This window comes from Cherax quadricarinatus, chromosome 4, assembly GCF_038502225.1.
Source record: "Cherax quadricarinatus isolate ZL_2023a chromosome 4, ASM3850222v1, whole genome shotgun sequence".
Lineage (NCBI taxonomy): Eukaryota > Metazoa > Arthropoda > Malacostraca > Decapoda > Parastacidae > Cherax > Cherax quadricarinatus.
In genome coordinates this window covers 2,158,678-2,178,534 of record NC_091295.1, presented here as the reverse complement: position 1 = coordinate 2,178,534, position 19,857 = coordinate 2,158,678, and the positions used below count along the sequence as shown (strand labels likewise).

The following is a 19,857-nucleotide window of genomic DNA, read 5'->3' as shown; positions in this document are numbered from 1 at the left end:
GCTCAGGTCCCTTCAGAGCTCGGGTGTGAAGGTCAAGCTGTTGACACACTTAGTCACTATATCTAAATTTTGTCAGAGTAAAAGCCCGTGTTTCAGATTTAGGTACAATTTCTTTCAGATTGGAGGGAGAGAGTATGGAGGAGGTGAATGTATTCAGATATTTGGGAGTGGACGTGTCAGCGGATGGGTCTATGAAAGATGAGGTGAATCATAGAATTGATGAGGGGAAAAGGGTGAGTGGAGACAAAGAACTTTGTCCTTGGAGGCAAAGAGGGGAATGTATGAGAGTATAGTTTTACCAACACTCTTATATGGGTGTGAAACATGGGTGATGAACGTTGCAGCGAGGAGAAGGCTGGAGGCAGTGGAGATGTCATGTCTGAGGGCAATGTGTGGTGTGAATATAATGCAGAAAATTCGTAGTTTGGAAGTTAGGAGGAGGTGCGGGATTACCAAAACTGTTGTCCAGAGGGCTGAGGAAAGGTTGTTGAGGTGGTTCAGACATGTAGAGAGAATGGAGCGAAACAGAATGACTTCAAGAGTGTATCAGTCTGTAGTGGAAGGAAGGCGGGGTAGGGGTCGGCCTAGGAAAGGTTGGAGGGAGGGGGTAAAGGAGGTTTTGTGTGCGAGGGGCTTGGACTTCCAGCAGGCGTGCGTGAGCGTGTTTGATAGGAGTGAATGGAGACGAATGGTTTTTAATACTTGACGTGCTGTTGGAGTGTGAGCAAAGTAACATTTATGAAGGGGTTCAGGGAAACCGGCAGGCCGGACTTGAGTCCTGGAGATGGGAAGTACAGTGCCTGCACTCTGAAGGAGGGGTGTTAATGTTGCAGTTTAAAAACTGTAGTGTAAAGCACCCTTCTGGCAAGACAGTGATGGAGTGAATGATGGTGAAAGTTTTTCTTTTTCGGGCCACCCTGCCTTGGTGGGAATCGGCCAGTGTGATAATAATAATAATAAATTTTTTTATTTCTCGTCTCTAGTGACACAGGAAGATCAAATACATAGTGTGCAGCATAACTTGATATACATGTAGTATTACACTATATATAAACCACGGTATGGATAGGGTTAGAATCCATGGCCAGTAAGTCGTAAAAACTCAAGGCCAGTGTGTAAGCCACTGGGCCAACTGGCTACATTAAGATTCATCCAACTAGGTATATTCATACACCACAGGGAGGTTAACATGGGCCACCATTGTGACCACAAATGCAAGTTTTTACAGATGAATCTTCCACCAGCCTGGCTGCAGATTCATCTGTACAAACTTGCATTTGCATGTAAGCCACTGGCCCAGTGGCTTACACGCTAGCCTGGAGTTTTACGACTCACTTGCCATGGGTTCTAACCCCACACATACTGTGGTTTGTTTGCAATCATGTTAGTTATGCTACACATCTTCAGGATGCATGCTGGTACCTTGTACTAAGCTACAATGTACTCTGGAAATATGTACTGTGCTACAAGGTACTCTGGCAACATGTACTGTGCTACAAGGTACTCTGGCAACAGGTTCTAAGCTACTCTGGTAATACACAAACAAGACTCACCTATCCATGTCTGAGATGGTAACTTCTCCCTCATGAGTGGTTGTGCCATACTTGAAGGTGATGAGGTCGGGATGTCGCTTCTTGGACGTGATCTTGACGATGGAGGCCAGTGTTCTCCGTGCTGTCATCTGACCCTCACCCTCCTGCCCTTCACACTCCCGGAGAACACACAGTGCCGTTTCCATCAACACCAGATGGCTAGAGAACATTTTATTATTGCTATTACATTATAATTTTAATAATTGTTATTATTTTTATTATATTCATACAGTGTTTGGAGAATGGGAGGTAATTAGGTTAGATCCTAGAGGAAAACACCTCCAGTTCCTTGAATCAAGAGTCCTTCACTAGAATCAAACCAGCTTCCTTTAAGGGATGCTTCACTATTTTCAGGAACTTGTATCTTAATGAACCCCCTAGAAGGACCTTTACAAAACCATAAATTCAGTGTAGCATTTTGATAGATTTAAAGTAGACTAAGACATTATTATTAGGATGTTATATTAGGTAATGAGATTAAGAGTGATAGTGAGTAGCTGGCAACTCACAGGAAGCTGGGACTAGCTGGCCACATGACTTTCTTCTGGTCTTTTTAAAATTTCAAGTGTTTTAAAGTTATTATTGCATACAGTAGAACCCAGGTTTTTGTAATTAATCTGTTCCAAAAGGTTGGCCTAAATCCGAAATGGCCTAAAACTGAAGTAATTTCCCATAAGAAATAATGTAAATCCAATAATCCATTCCAGACACCCAAAAATATTAGCAAAAAATACATTTTTTAAAGAATAACTACAGTTTTACATACAGAAAACAATGAAAAATAAATATAAAGCACTAAATTTAATAATAAATGAACACTACATACCTTTATTGAAGATTCTTGTTGGCATATGGAAGAAGGCAAGAAGGGGAGTGGGAGGAGAGTTTATTGTTAGGAAGGGGAATCCCCTTCCAAAAGGACTTCAGGTATCAAAGCCCTATCCAGGGTTACTTCCTTTCTTTGTCTTTTACTGGCACTAGAATCAGCTTGAGTCACCGTACCCTTGTCGCACAAAAAATCCGTCCAGAGAGGTCTGTTTCTGGAGTCTGTTTCTGGTGTCCCCATTGATGATAAACTATATTATGTCAACTTATGTTGATGCAACAATGGAAGTATTGGGGAGAGTGTGTAGAGGGGTAAAACAAGGGGACCCCCCCTTCTCATGTATCCTCTAATATAGTTATGAATGAAGCCCTTTTAGCTTTAAATGAACAGATTGGATGGCCAGTAGCTGAGGCAGAGTCAAAACTGTCCGCCTTGGCCTTTGCTGACGATGTGGTGTTAGTAGCCGAGTCCAAACAAGGTCTTCATGCACAGTTACAGCTTTTCTTGAGGCAGTTGGAAGCGCAGGGGTTAGAAATAAATCCACAGAAGTGTGCCACTTTAAAACTCAAAACGGTACCAAAAACAAAGAAATGGTATGTGGATATGACGCATAAAATGGAACTATATGGTGCCCAGGTGCAACCCCTACAACCAACAGCAGTACAGTGGACTCCCACCTTACGATATTAATCCATTCCTGAGAGCTCATCAATTATTTTTTACTAAACTTCTCTATTAGACTTATTAAAGCTATACATCATTACCTATTAACACTCAGTTCTCTTGTACTCACTGTAACTCATCTAATGACCATTTAATCTGTTACTGCCTTATTAATCTTAAGCTAATTTTAAGTTTGCCCAAAATACTCTGCATACAAGGGGCTTTTGGCATGTACACTCTACTATTATATTCCTTTGTACAACCATGTATCATGTCAAAGTAACTCTCAAACATTTTGATGTGTGGAATCTTCAGGCAAGGCTCAATGCAATTGAACCGGCTATCCAATTTACACTTGAAGAAGAGTCCAATGACAAGCTACCTTTTCTAGACATCCTCATTCACATAGCAGATAACACTCTAAGATTTCAAGTTTACCATAAACCTACAAACGAAAATGATCTCACTGAAAGAGGCATCCTTATCGGATTTTTCCTAAGAGCATACTGAATTTGTAGTCCTGAGTTTCTTGACGAAGAATGTACTTACATACACCAAACATTCACTGAGCTACATTTATAATCCCTCCCAATAGCCAGGATGCACCGAATGTTTCCAAGGTACTCGCACAAACTAACACTAGAGTCACCATCACATCCAGCACTTCAGTAAGGGATCTAACCAGGACAAAACTGAACCACCATGAACCAGTCAATGCAGGAGTTTACACTATGCCTTGTGGAGGCTGCGACAGAATATATGTAGGTGAAACAGAAGGACCCTCGAAACATGTCTCAATGAACACATTAACACATGTAGGAGCAATAACTTGAACAATGCCTGAGTACAACACTGGAATTCCACCAATCACCTCATGAAATTCAACGGTGGCCAACAAGTGATCAGAGAACCTAATTTCCACAGATATAAATGCCTTGAATTATCATTAATTGCTGCTCTAACACAATCAAGCAAAATAAAGGCAGCTTCATCATCTCTGAAGTACAGTGGTCCCTTGTTTATCGTCATTAATCTGTTCCTGGAAGTGCGATGATTATCAAACTAGACAATTTTCAAATCAATTTTCCCCATAAGAAATAATTTAAATACAATTAATCCGTTCCTAACACCCAGAAGTATTAAAACAAAAATTTTTTTTACATGAAATATAGATGTAGTACATAAACAATACAATGGGACATGATGAATGAAACATTAAAAGCATAACACTTACCTTTATTGGCGATTCTTCTCAGTGTATGGAAGACTGGAGGAGGAGAGGGATTGGATTAGTTACTGTTTGGAAGGGAAATCCTCTTCCATCAACACCTCAGGTACCAAATCCTTTTCTGGGGTTACTTCTCTTCTCTGTTTCTTAATGCCACTAGGACCAGCTTGAGTGTCACTGGAGTCCTGTCTCGCAAAAAAAAGTGTCCAGAGAGCTCTGTTTCTGGCGTCTCTTTAAAATTTCCCTAAAATGGGCCAAGACTCTGTCACTGTACAAGTTCAATTCAAATTCAAATTCAAACTTTATTCTCTATAAGTATTACAATGCTGAGTTTACCGAATTTGGTTATTGTGTGGTTTACATGTAGTAAAATAATAATTACAGAGTGTATCACTAGAACGCCTAGCATGGCTATGCATTTCGGGCAGACTTATATTAAATCTTAGGTTTAAAATGTTACAGAATTATGAGATAAGTTGGAATTATGGCTAAGTGACTAAATACTAGTTGTGAGTTTAGCAATGTGAATGCTTTTGTTTTGGCACTTGAGATTGATATTTCTGTTTATGGTCAAATGGGTGAGTGAGTGTAAGTGTGAACCACCAGGTGGTATTCGTATTATTAGTTGACAGGGTGTATCAGGGAGATAAGATGTTTTCTGATGGTAGTTTTGAAGGTGATGAATGTGTCTGCAGTTCTGGAATTTTCAGGTAGGGTGTCCCACATTTTAGGGCCTTTGACATACATGTACATTGAATTTTTGTAAAGGTTTAGTCGGACACAGGGAATGTCAGACATGTTTGTGTCTGGTGTTGTGCCTGTGGGTTCTGTCACAACTATCAAGAAAGCATTTTAGGTCAAGGTTAATATTGGAATTTAAGGTCCTGTAGATGTAGACTGCACAGTAGTAAGTGTGGATGTACTGAACAGGGAGTAAGTTTAGATCTATGAAGAGTGGGGGGGTGTGTTGCCAGGGATGGGATTTAGTGATTATTCTTACTGCAGCTTTTTGTTGGGTTATTATTGGCTTTAGGTGTGTTGCTTCAGTTGAACCCCAAGCACAGATAGCATAGGTGAGGTATGGATATATAAGTGAATGGTATAGTGTGAGAAGGGCAGTTTGCGGCACGTAGTATCGTATCTTGGAGAGGATCCCAACCGTTTTGGATACTTTTTTGGTTACGTGTTGGATATGGGTGCTGAAGTTCAGGTTGTTGTCGAGGTATAGGCCTAGGAATTTGCCCTCATTATGCCTGGTAATTAGAGTGTTGTCGATCTTAATGTTAATTTGCGCATCTCCTGCTCTGCTACCAAACATAATGTAGTAGGTTTTGTCAACGTTAAGCGTAAGTTTATTGGCTGTCATCCAAGTCGATATTTTGATCAGCTCCTCATTAACAATGGTGTTGAGGGTTGCAAGATTAGGGTGAGAGATGACATAAGTCGTGTCGTCAGCAAAGAGAATGGGGTTCAGGTGTCGAGATACGTTTGGAAGATCATTGATGTATATGAGGAAGAGCAGGGGACCAAGGACACTTCCCTGCGGAACTCCAGTATCAAGTGGCTGTGTTGTTGATGCTGTGTCTTTAATGGTGACATACTGATACCTATTAGCAAGGTAAGATTTGAAATATGCAAGCGCATGGCCTCTTATACCATAATGGTCAAGTTTGTGGAGTAGGATGCCGTGGTCTACTGTGTCAAAAGCTTTTCTTAGGTCAATAAAAATTCCTAGTGGATATTCCTTATTTTCCAATGCTGTGTAAAGCAGATCTAGCATTTTTATAACTGCATCGTTAGTGCTTTTATTTTTCCTGAATCCAAATTGGCAGGGGTTGAGTATGTTTTGTGACGTTATAAATGAATATAGTCTCCTGTGCACGAGTTTCTTAAAGATTTTGGATAGCAATGGTAAGTTTGATATTGGCCTATAGTTGTTTAAATCTGTAGGGTCACCACCTTTATGTATTGGTGTAACCCTTGCCGTCTTGAGTAGTTTCGGGAAGGTGCTAGCTTCTAGTGACTTGTTAAAAAGCAATGAGATAGTATGCGAGAGGACATGGGCCACTCTCTTGTACAATAATGGTGGGACATGAGACAGATTCCCTGAGTTATTTTTAAGTGACTTTATAATCTCGGTGACTTCCGTGGGCTCAGTTGGAGCAAGATAGAAGGAATTTGGGAAATTCCCATCTAGGTAGTCCCCGGCATGGGCATTGGTACGTGGGATTTTATTGGCGAGATTAGAACCTATGGTTGAGAAGAAGTCGTTTATCTTGTTAGCTGTGTTGGTGGGTTGCAGTGGTGTTTCATTAGGTTTAGTTAGGACAATATTCTTGTTTTTTTCAGTTTGTGGGTCCCTAGAATCTGAGAGAGTGTTTTCCAGGTCTTTTTTATATCTCCTCTTGTGTCAGTGAATCTACTGGAGTAGTATAGTTGTTTGGCTTTCTTTATTACTTTGGTGAGGACTGATGAATAGTGTTTAAGAATATCTTTGTGTATTAAGCCCTGTCTATATTGCTTTTCATATTGGTGCTTCTTGTCAATGGATTTCAGAATGGTGCTGGTTAGCCATGGGCAACCAAGCCGTTTGTTTGTGATCTGTTTCGTTTTTATAGGACAATGTTTGTTGTATAGTCTAAGTAGTTTGTTAAGAAAAATGTCTGTCCAGTCCTCAATACCATTGGCCTTGGAGAATTCTGTAGGCCAGTCAACAGTCTCTAGGTCAGCTGTGAACTTCCTTATTGAGGCCTCATCATGGAGTCTAAATGAGACTTTGTTGTATTCAAGTAGTGGTTTACTAATGTTTGTCAAGAGGAAGGTAGGGTAGTGGTCTGTAGTGCTATCTGTGATTATCCCTGATTTAAGGGGGGCTAGTATATTGGTCCATATGTGGTCTATTATGGTTGCACTTGTTTCAGTGAGCCTGGTTGGTTTAGTTATTGTTGGTATGAGAAGTGTGTTGTTCATATTGTTGATGAAATCAGTTACAGGCTGATCATCTAGTAGGCCAAGGTTGATGTTGAAGTCTCCAGCTAAGAGAAGGTGGTGCTTATTCATTTGTCTGTTTGTTATTAGTGCCTTTAATGTCTCACTGAAATTTGGGATGTTAGTGTGGGGTATCCGGTAAATGGCACCGATTGTTATAGGCGTCTTAAGGTTTTTTACAGTAAAATTAGCAAAAATGTATTCTCCATATTCATCACTAAAGCAATTGGTGCTGATACAAGATAATTGGTTAGAGTAATAGATTGCAATACCACCCCCAACTTGGTATGGTCTGCAGTTGTGGATTGCTGTGTATCCTGGTAGAGGGTAGATATCTATTGTGCCCTGTTTTAGCCAGGTCTCGGTAAGAATAATGCAGGAGAAGGGTGTCTTTAGTGATTCAAGGAGTGCCAGGAGGTCATCATAGTGTTTGCTTAAGGACCTGATGTTGTAGTTAAGTACTGATAGACTTTTATCATTGTTTAGGATAGTGCTGGCTTGTGATGCTGTGTAGTAAAGGCAGTTACTTTCCAATAGGTTTTGATTGTGTGTCAGATTATGTAGGTTTAGATCAGGGTCAACGTGATCAATCATCTTCTAGGTTTAAATTATGGTTATTTATATCCTGAGTTGTGTGTTGAGTTTTAGTACTGATATCTGTAGTGGTGGGAAGTTTGGACAAGTATATAGCTATAGCATTTTGGTCATGTAGATATGGCTTGCAACATCCTTCTCTGGGTGATATTTCTCCATAAATCTTTCCATCCTAACCCACATTTCAAAAATCTCCTTAATTTCTGAAGAAGGCACCTTCTTCCATCTCTCTTCCTCCTCCTCTGCAGCAAGATTCTGAGCTGCGATTTGTTGCTGTTCCTGCTGAAGCTCTTGCAGCTCCTCAGTGGTTAGCTCTTCGTTGTGGTCCTCCACCAACTCTTCCACATCCTCCAAACTCACATCCAACCCCATGGAACTCCCCAATGCCACAATAGAGTTCACAACTGACATATGCTCATCAGGGTCAGCCACAAACCCTTCAAAATCCATCTTGTGGACACAATCTGGCCACAATTTTCTCCAAGCAGAGTTCAAAGTCCTGGTAGTCACTCCCTCCCAAGCCTTACCTACAAGACTTATGCAATGGAGGATACTGAAGTGTTCTTTCCAAAACTCTCTTAAAGTCAAGTGAGTGTCTGAGGTCACATTAAAGCACCTTTGAAACATTGCTTTGGTGTAGAGTTTTTTAAAGTTTGAAATGACCTGCTGGTCCATGGGCTGGAGGAGAGGAGTGATGTTCAGGGGCAAGAACTTTACTGTGATGAACCCAAACTCCTGCAGAATTAGGTCATCCAAGTTTGGAGGATGAGCAGGTGCATTGTCCATTACTAGGAGGCACTTGAGATCCAATTTCTTTTTCAGGAGGTAGTTCTTCACACTAGGGCCAAACACTTCATTGAACCACTCGACGAAAATTTCCCTCGTGACCCATGCCTTATTATTAGATCTCCAAAACACACAATTTACTCGTCATAACATTGTTTTTCCTGAACACTCTGGGATTTTCAGAATGGTACACTAGTAACGGCTTCACTTTGAAATCCCCACTAGCATTAGCACAGAACATGAGCGTCAGCCTGTCTTTCATAGGCTTGTGTCCTGGCAGTCCCTTTTCCTCCTGAGTAATATAGGTCCTCTTTGGCATTTTCTTCCAAAAGAGGCCTGTTTCATCACAATTGAACACTTGTTCAGGTTTCAGTCCTTCAGCCTCTATGTACTCCTTGAATTCACTTATGAATTTTGTAGCTGCAATTTTGTCCGAGGTGGCAGCCTCGCCATGCCTTATCACACTGTGTATGCCACTACGGTTCTTAAATCTCTCAAACCAACTTTTGCTGGCCTTAAATTCACAAATATCAGTACTCATTGCAGGCAGTTTCTTTACCAGATTGTCATGCAACTGCCTAGCCTTTTCACATATAATCGACGTCATAAGACTATCTCATGCTAATTGTTGCTCGTTTATCCACACCAATAACTTCTCAACCTCTTCAAGTATTGGTGATGTGCAAGAATGGTATATAATACCGACAAGATGAAATTAAGACATGTGCAACATCTGGATATCTTTATTGTAGACGTTTCGCCATCCAGTGGCTTTATCAATACAAATTCCAGGACATAACTTGAAGACAGTAGGACTATATACAGAAGATGAGGTAATCAGTTCCTCAACCTTGGAGTAGGTGCGAAGAGCACCGTAGTCGTGGAGATTCTGAAGCAGAAGCAAGGAGCCTGACGCTTATATAGTAACGTCAGGTGTAGGAGATGAGGGCATAGTCACTGGTAGGCGGGATTCCCCAGTGGAAGTAGGTCCTTCCCAAAGAGATGGGTTAGTTGTAGTAGTAGTTGTCGTAGTCATAAAGGTTATGTGCATGTCCTTAGAATCAAGATTCCATGATGTTGCAGTGTCTGACAAGTTGTGCAAGAATAGTATATAATACCGACAAGATGAAATTAAGACACATGTGCAACATCTGGATATCTTTATTGTAGACGTTTCGCCATCCAGTGGCTTTATCAATACCTACTTCCACTGGGGAATCCCGCCTACCAGTGACTATGCCCTCGTCTGCTACACCTGACGTTACTATATAAGCGCCAGGCTCCTTGCTTCTGCTTCAGAATCTCCACGACTACGGTGCTCTTCACACCTACTCCAAGGTTGACGGACTGATTACCTCATCTTCTGTATATAGTCCTACTGTCTTCAAGTTATGTCCTGGAATTTGTATTGATAAAGCCACTGGATGGCGAAACGTCTACAATAAAGATATCCAGATGTTGCACATGTGTCTTAATTTCATCAAGTACTGGTGATCTCATTTTTGTCAGCATATTTACCCCCTTTGCAACAACAGCTTCCTTGATTTCCTTTTTTTTGGCCACGATGGAAGATATGGTTGTACGGGATTTGTTATACATCCTGGCCAGTTCGGCCACACGTACGCCGCTTTCATATTGTTCAATGATGTTTTTTCTTAAATTCAATCGTATTTCTCATCTTCTTTACTAAAGGCTTGGCACTAGGAGCTTTCTTTGGAGCCATGGTACCTTATTTAGCACTTGCAAGCACTAAAATGAATGGAATATTATGAAATATTTCGTATGAAGTGAGGGGACCGTCACTCACTGGTAAACAATGGCACACTTGCTGGGAAGGGAGGCCAAGGCAGCTCAGAGCCGTGAGTACGCATCCAGGACAAACGATGATTAGCGAGTCAGTCAACCATTTGTGAGCCAATGCTTGGACTAAACTAACGCGACGATTTCCGAAAAGGACAACTATCGAGCCCGACGATTATTGAGGGACCACTGTACAGTGGACCCCCGGTTAACGAACTTTTTTCATTCCAGTAGTATGTTCAGGTGTCAGTACTGACCGAATTTTTTCCCATAAGGAATATTGTGAAGTAGATTAGTCCATTTCAGACCCCCAAACATACACGTACAAACGCACTTACATAAATACACTTACATAATTGGTCGCATTTGGAGGTGATCGTTAAGCGGGGGTCCACTGTATTAGCAAAAATCCTCCTCAAAACAATAAAACCTACCATCACATAGTCGCTGCTGCTAATACTACACAAGAACACATCAGAGGAGGAACACTGAAACAGGCCTTCTCAAATCCAACCACTAACAGAAATATTTGTCTAACCAATTTTTATACTACCTAAGTATAATAGCTTTTATAACTTTTTACTCTTGTGCAAGTTAATTCCACAAGTATTACTACTACTACTACAACTAATATTACTGCTACTACCACCACTAGTATTACACCTCACTCTAAGCCTATATATATCCTCTGTGTCCATGTATTGCCTGTAACGGCTTGATAAAGCTCCTGGAGAGCGAAACACTTCCACAATAAAATGTCACATTAGTTGCACTTGTGTCCTTTGATCTGAAACTTGTCCAGAGGGTCCAAGAATTTAGAAAAAAATCTGTTATTTTTTCTTATGAAAAGATAAAGAATCTTTTTCTGAAGGTAATAAAACAAAAAGTACGAAATTTGATGGAAAATTGACGAAATTACACTATTGGAAATTTTACTGCACCAGTGATGTTTACACATCGGCGATTTTGCCCACTTTGACTCCAATTTTAGGCCAATTACATTATTCCAGTTGACCAAATTCTTAGCTATTTCGCTAGTATCCCTTCTATTTTATCGATTAAGCACAAGAAACTGTAATAATTGTATAAATATCAGCGCATTTGTGGAAGTATATTAGACCCACCAGTTGACGTATATTGGACGGGTGACATGATTTGTTTACTCTTGAACATCGGCAAAAATCAAACATTTCTGCTACTTTGAGCTCAATTTCAAACTATTTTCAGTACTAAAATCAATCAAAATTATCTCTCTTTGTGTAATGTATTTTTCATTCTATCAAATGAGACCAAGAAACCATGAATACAATCATAAAAAACATAAGAAAATACACCACAAAGTCACTGTTTTAATTCAGAAACACTGTCGCAGTTTTTTCTCATTATGCACTGTGTGCTGCAGGATTTACAGTGGACCCCCGCTTAACGATCACCTCCAAATGCGACCAATTATGTAAGTGTATTTATGTAAGTGCGTTTGTACGTGTATGTTTGGGGGTCTGAAATGGACTAATCTACTTCACAATATTCCTTATGGGAAAAAATTCGGTCAGTACTGGCACCTGAACATACTACTGGAATGAAAAAAGTTCGTTAACCGGGGGTCCACTGTATATCATATGGTACACACTTACCACATAGGTCCATTCTCTCATATCTAAACCCAAATTTACCACTCACATCTTATCTGAGTGAACTGAGCTAATGATGTAGTACTACAGCATGTACCCTGGCTTCACCCTGGCTTCAAAGCCATAGAACTGCGGGACAGACCCTCAAGGGGTTAAAAGGTTTCTTCTAGATTATCATTTCCAACCACAAGGAGCACTTGAAAGGTTCCATCAAACCTTGAAGGCAAATTATGTAAACTTACTACCTGCATTTTCCTACAGACTTCAGTGAGTCCATACCAATGGTGCTCTTTGCTATGAAAAAGACTGTTCAATAAGCCACTGATACAGTTCTTTTGAACTGATGTTTGGACACGATGTGAGAGGACATTTGCAGGTGCTACAAGAGCTGTTGTACAGTTACCTGAGACACGTGTGTAACCAGTTAACAGAATTTATGTACCTTGAGAACATGGCATTAAGATAGGCTTCCCTGTTGACCACCTGGTCAACCAGACTCTTGCTGTTAGTATCCTGCAGGCCCACAACCTGGCTGATCAGGCACTTGGCATAATATTCCAGTAAGACACTTACCACTTATACATGTAGCCATTTTCCTTAACTTGGTGACATGAAAATGATGAGACTACATCAGGTTTCTTCAGCCACTGAGATATCTTCAACACCCCCAATCGCTCCAGCCCTCGGTTATCTGACACCATAACATTGCAATTAAATATCGTACAAAATAATTCTCTAAATTAAAGTAGTAGTCATTCAAAAATCTAGCCCAAAGAAAGAATCTAGGTGCTTCATTATCACAAAACATGAAGCACAAGTCATTGTGCATGTACTGACTCTTATATGTGACATCTCTATCTACCAGCCTTTTAATCAAGCCCAAACCTGACATGAGAATGTTATAGTGACACATCCTACACTACCTACTTCACTTCACCAGGTGACATCTTTACCCACACCTGACTCAGAAACCTGACAGTGACACATCTCACACCATCCACTTCACTTCACCAGGTGACAGCTTTACCCACACCTGACTCACAAACCTGACAGTGATATCACAACTTCATTAGATGAAATGTATACATGGGAAGCTAATAAGTGCTTCTAGGACTTTAAACGATCACTATCGAACAAAATGATCTTAAAAGAGGTTTGCTCTCCCATAGGTGATGTAGTATCTGTTTACAGCAGAGCTTGCTGTGATCTTATACACTAACATGACAGTAAGTGGTTAAGATCATTACAATATGTATGAACATGAGACAATAACTACTCATTGTCACTTTCATCACATTCAAAGCTAATAATGTCACCCTGGTTATGGTAGAGCTAGCCATCATCTTGTGCACTAATGTGACTCTCAGATGTCAAGCTCTCTACATATTACTCATGAACCTGAGACTATATCTACTCACTTTCACCATCGTCATCTTCAATGCTGAAGACATCACCCTGGTTACGGTAGAGCTTTCCACGATCTTGTGCACTAACATGACGGTCGATGGTTAAGCCCTCACCATTAGGGTTGGTGATGTACTCTACCAACTTTTCCTTCATCTCAACAGACTGAAGTATATAGAAAAACAGAATTCTGTCACAGAGCAGTGAACATTAACATCAAGGAAAAGAAATACTGAGTTAGATTATTAAGGGTAAAAAGAAAAGGTTGGAAGAGACTAGATTCATGTAGCCAAGAAGCAAAGACATCATCTACATAACAAAGCCAGAGAGAAGGATGTACCCCAACAGAAGGAAGTAGTACATTACTGAAATATCCCATATACTAGTTAATGAGAACAGGGGAACAGGTGAGCCCAGAGCAGCACTAAATGTTTTGGAAAAGAAGATGCCATGGATGGAAAACGATTAAGAATCTACACACAGATAAATATAATAAAAAAAACACATCAGTAGCTAGAGGAAACATTTTATATGTAGCAAAACTGGACTCAAGTCCAGCCTGCCAGTTTCCCTGAATCCCTTCATAAATTTTATGTTGCTCACACTCTAACAGCACGTCAAGTCCTAAGAACCATTTTTCTCCATTCGCTCCTATCTAACACACTCACACATGCTTGCTGGAAGTCCACAGGTGTCACTAGAGTTGGTGTCACCCGGGGCAGCATCTTTGGTGTCACCTCCATGAAATTCAAGGGCGGGGGAAGGGGGGTTTAAACTCGAGTTATGTCACTACTGCATGACCAGTGACAAATGTTTAGCAATGAGAATGTTTAAGGGCCATAAACTAAACAGGAGAATGTTTAAGGGCCATAAACTAAACAGGAGAATACTTCTCAATTTTATTAATATTAAAATAAATAATCGTAGTAATACTGAGGAAACATAAACTCAAATACCACTTTGAGTACAGGCAACAGATCCTACATTTATTCATCTTCAACAATGCAAAAACAAAAAAACAAAAAAAAAAAAACAAAAAAAAATTGAAAAATAAAGAAAAACATTGCAATATCAGAGAAACACTAGTTCCGATTTGACCTTGAGTACAGGTAACATCTCAGTGAATCTGATCTTACATTTCCTTGCCTTCAATTACACAAAATCATCTATCACATCATCAAAATCAATGATTTTCCCTATATAGGCTTATTTGTACTTTGTTAATATATAGGCTATATAGAAACGAAGGATTCTTCTATGTTGGTGCAGCACTGTTTTGGGCATTAGTGTCACCTTCTTCAGAGGCTCTATGGTGTCACCCCCTAAATGGTGTCACCTGGGGCAGCCCCCCCCCCCTTATGACGCCCCTGTGGAAGTCCAAGCCCCTCATACACGAAACCTCCTTTACACCCTCCCTCCAACCTTTCCTAGGCCAATCCCTACCCCACCTTCCCTCTACTACAGATTTATACACTCTCAAAGTCATTCTATTATGTTCCATCCTCTCTACATGTCCGAATCGACTCAACAGCCCCTCCTAAGCCCTCTGGATAATAGTTTTGGTAATCCCGCATCTCCTCATGATTTCCAAACTATGAATTCTCTGCATTATATTTACACCACACATTGCTCTCAGAAACAACATCTCCATCACCTCCAGGCTTCTCCTTGTTGCAACATTCGCCACCCATGCTTCACACCCATATAAAAGCGTTGGTACAGTGGAACCCTGAATATCAGCCGATTTGTATTTAGGCTGGTTTTTGGGCAGGAATTTTGCTCTGTATTTCAGCCAGTGCCTCGTAAATCATCCGTATTATATGCGTCAGCCTACCTCCCGCTGGGATGCTGCGTGTAGGTGAGTCAGTCTCCCTGTGTTTCTTGGTGAATGAGCATATACTCCATGCATTCATCCAAACATTTCCATAAAATTCATTGGTTTTTGTGCTTGTTTATTAAGTGTGATTGAAATAAGCCACTATGGGCCCAAAGAAAGCTGACACAAGCCATATCTGCAACATGTTCAGTGACAAAAGCTTGGCCCACTTCAGACAAATCTTAAAGAGGTGCCAGAAACAGAGCCCTCTGGACAGACATTTTGTGTGATAGTGCTCCAGTGACTCTCAAGCTGGCCCTAGTGCCATTAAAAGACAAAGAAGGGAAGTAACCCCAGAGAGGGACTTGTTACCTGAAGTCATTATGGAGGGGGATTCCCCTTCCAAACAATAACCCCAACTCCCTCTCCCCTCCTCACCTTCTTCCATATGCCAGCAAGAGTGCATGTAATGTTTATATATTTATTTACATTTATCATTGTTTTGTGTATGTAAAACTATAGTTAAACTTTACAAAATGTAATTTTTTATTATTTTTGGGTGTCTGGAACGGATAATTGTATTTACATTAATTCTTATGAGAAATACTGTTTCGAATTTAGGCCATTTCAAATTTAGGCTGACCTTCTGGAATGGATTACAGCCGATATTCGGGGTTCCACTGTATAACTATACTCTCATGTATTCCCCTCTTTTTCCGATGGTAATGACACCAAAAGTATGAAATTTGATGGAAAACTGACGGAATTACGCTCTCGCAAAGTTAGCAACTCGGCTATATATTTACGAATCAGCGATTTCGCCCATTCTGAGCTCTATTTTCAACTAATTCCATTGTTCCAGATGGCCAAACTCATAACTATTTCTTTAGAACTCCATTTCTTCTATCTATTGAGTACAAGAAACTGCCCATTTACCAATTTCAACTACCCAATAAAGTGGTCAGAAATTGGCAATTTGGCCAATTTCACACAAATTAAAAAATATGCCAATTTCAAAATGGGGTCCAGAATGAACACTGCAGACATTCCTGACTCTAAAATAACATTTTATTTGTTCATCAGTCACATCTCCAGGCCCCTCTGCTTTCTATTTGGAATTTTTATTCAAATAAAAAATAGAAGATTTACTGTTATACAGACTACTGCAATATTGTAATAACTGTATAATGTCAACCCATCATGACTGCATATCAGAATTGCTAGTTGGACATTTATTAGGCAATGACATCATTTGTTTACTCTTGAATGTCGGCAAAAATCAAACATTTCCCCTACTTTGAGCTCAATTTCAAGGTCCTTTTAATAATAAAACAAATCAAAATCACCTCTATTTCTATATGTTTTCCATTCTATCAAACGTGACTACAAAAGAGAGAATATAACCATAAAAACTATACGAAAATACAGCTCAAAATCAGGGTTTTAATCCAAAAACGAAGTCGGAGTTTTTTTTTCTCATTATGCACTGCGTGCTGCACGATTTTTTATGTGGTGCACACTGACCACACAGACCCATTCTCTCACATGTGGGACTACCAGCTTTATCCTGCTTGATTTGAAGCCGCTAGAATTTTTGAGTATACTATATACGTCAAACACATTGGCTTGTAAGACGTATATATACGACCGAAACAGTCAAAGGGTTAACCCCTTGACTGTCGCAACCCCAAATCCTGAGGTGTCTCCTGGTGTCACAAAATCCCCCCCCTCCCCCCCCCCAAAAAAAATTATGAAATGACAGAGAAGCTTTTCCCGGTTGTAATGACACCAAAAAAAATAAATTTGATGGAAAACTGATGGAATTATGCTTTTGTGAAGTTAGGGACCACAGCGATATTTACGAATCGGCGATTTCGCCCACTTTCAGCCCTATTTTCAGCTAATTCCATTTTTCCAGTTGACCAAACTCATAGCTATTTCTTTAGAACTCCATTTTTTCTATCGATTGAGTACAAAAAACTGCCCATTTACCGATTTCAACTACCCAATAACGTGGTCAGAAATTTGCAATTTGGCCAATTTCACGAAAATTTAAAAATATGACAATTTCAAAATAGGGTCCAGAATGAACAATGCAGACATTCCTGGCTCTAAAATAACATTTTCTTTGTTCATCAGTCACATCTCCAGGCCCCTCTGATATTACTCTTGCTTTCTATTTTGAATTTTTATACAAACAAAAAATAGAAGATTTACTGTTATGCAGACTACTGCAATATTGTAATAATTGTATAAATAATGTCAACCCATTCATGACTGCATATTAGAATGGCTACTTGGATATTTATTGGAATATGACATCATTTGTTTACTTATGAACATGGGCAAAAATCAAACATTTCCCCTACTTTGAGCTCCAATTCAAGGTTCTTTTCATTGTAAAACCAATCAAAATCACCTCTACTTCTATAATATGTTCTCCATTCTATCAAACGCGACCAAGAAAATGAGAATACAACCATAAATACTACATGAAAATAAACCACGAAGTCGGCATTTCAATTAAAAAAAAAACGGTCATTTTTTTTCTCATTATGCACTGTGTGCAGATGACCACACAGACCCATTCTCTCACATGTGGGCCTACCAACTTTCTCCTCCTTGATTTGAAGCCGCTAGAATTTATGAGTATACAGTATATACGTACATCAAACATGGTGGCTCGTAAGACATGTACATACGACCAAAACAATAAAGTAACACATCTCCTCCGAAGAGTATTCATTCTCCACCACCAACAAGAATTGTAATAAAACTTTTGTTTTTATTTTAAGGTCACCCTGCCTCGGTGGGATACGGCTGGTGTGTTAAAAAAATATATACAGTGGACCCGCGACCAGCGATGGCATCGATTAACGATAAATCAGACTAGCGATACATTTTAACGCAAAAATTTTGCCTCAACTAGCGCTTAAAAACCCGACCAGCGCTATTCGTTCCGTACCATACGCGTCCACTTTGGCCTGAGCGCGCCTCACTTGTCCCTTGGGTGCCAGTGTTTACAAGCCAGCCAGCCACCGCGGTCGCTTCCAAACATACAACAACTGGAACATTTCATATTATCACAGCCTTTGTAGTGATTGCACCTGCAAAATAAGTCACCATGGGCCCCAAGAAAGCTTCTAGTGCCAACCCTACAGCAAAAAGGGTGAGAATTACTATGGAGATGAAGAAAGAGATCATTGCTAAGTATGAAAGTGGAGTGCGTGTCTCTGAGCCGGTCAGGTTGTATAATAAACCCCAATCAACCATCGCTACTATTGTGGGCAAGAAAACGGCAATCAAGGAAGCTGTTCTTGCCAAAGGTGCAACTATGTTTTCGAAACTGAGATTGCAAGTGATAGAAGATGTTGAAAGACTGTTATTGGTGTGGATAAACGAGAAACAGATAGCAGGAGACAGCATCTCTCAAGCGATCATATGTGAAAAGGCTAGGAAGTTGCATGACGATTTAATTAAAAAAATGCCAGCAACTAGTGATGTGAGTGAATTTAAGGCCAGCAAAGGTTGGTTTGAGAGATTTAAGAAGCGTAGTGGCATTCATAGTGTGATAAGGCAAGGTGAGGCTGCCAGTTCGGACCACAAAGCGGCTGAAAAATATGTGCAGGAATTCAAGGAGTACATAGACAGTGAAGGACTGAAACCTGAACAAGTGTTTAATTGTGACGAAACAGGCCTGTTTTAGAAGAAAATGCCAAGCAGGACGTACATTACTCAGGAGGTAAAGGCACTCCCAGGACATAAGCCTATGAAAGACAGGCTTACTCTGTTGATGTGTGCCAATGCTAGTGGTGATTGCAAAGTGAAGCCTTTATTGGTGTATCACTCTGAAGCTCCCAGAGTGTTCAGGAAAAACAATGTCCTCAAGGCTAATTTGTGTCTGCTGTGGAGGGCAAACAGTAAGGCATGGGTCACTAGGGACTTTTTCTATGACTGTTTACACCATGCATTTGCCCCCAATGTGAAAAATTACCTAATTGAAAAGAAATTAGACCTTAAGTGCCTCCTGGTATAGACAATGCTCATGGTCATCCTTCAGACTTGGCAGAGCGACTTTCTAGGGACATAAGCTTCATTAAGGTGAAGTTTCTGCCTCCTAATACCACTCCTCTCCTGCAGCCCATGGACCAGCAGGTTATTTCCAACTTCAAGAAACTGTACACAAAAGCTATGTTTGAAAGGTGCTTTGTAGTGACCTCAGAAACTCAACTGACTCTAAGAGAGTTTTGGAAAGATCATTTTACCATCCTCAATTGTGTAAACATTATAGGTAAGGCTTGGGAGGAAGTGACTAAGAGGACATTGAACTCTTCTTGGAAAAAACTGTGGCCAGAATGTGAAGACAAAAGGGATTTTGAAGGGTTTGAGGCTAACCCTGAGAATCCTATGCCATTTGAGGAATCCATTGTGGCATTGGGGAAGTCCTTGGGGTTGGAGGTTAGTGGGGAGGATGTGGACGAGTTGGTGGTGGAGGACAGTGAAGAACTAACCACTGATGAGCTGCTAGA

General features: G+C 40.3%; 1 protein-coding gene across 5 annotated transcripts in view; it reads right to left on the bottom strand.

Annotated features, from left to right (window-relative positions):
- Positions 1–19,857, bottom strand: part of TBC1D23 (TBC1 domain family member 23) — a 158,355-nt gene that overhangs the window by 5,442 nt on the left and 133,056 nt on the right. For all 5 annotated transcript variants that reach the window (XM_070093991.1, XM_070093983.1, XM_070093985.1 and 2 more), the window contains 3 exons: positions 13,527–13,677; positions 12,682–12,799; positions 1,554–1,751 (listed from right to left, as the gene is read on the bottom strand). In XM_070093991.1, the coding sequence (XP_069950092.1) occupies positions 1,554–1,751; positions 12,682–12,799; positions 13,527–13,677 (467 nt within the window). The remainder of the gene's footprint in view (positions 1–1,553; positions 1,752–12,681; positions 12,800–13,526; positions 13,678–19,857) is intronic.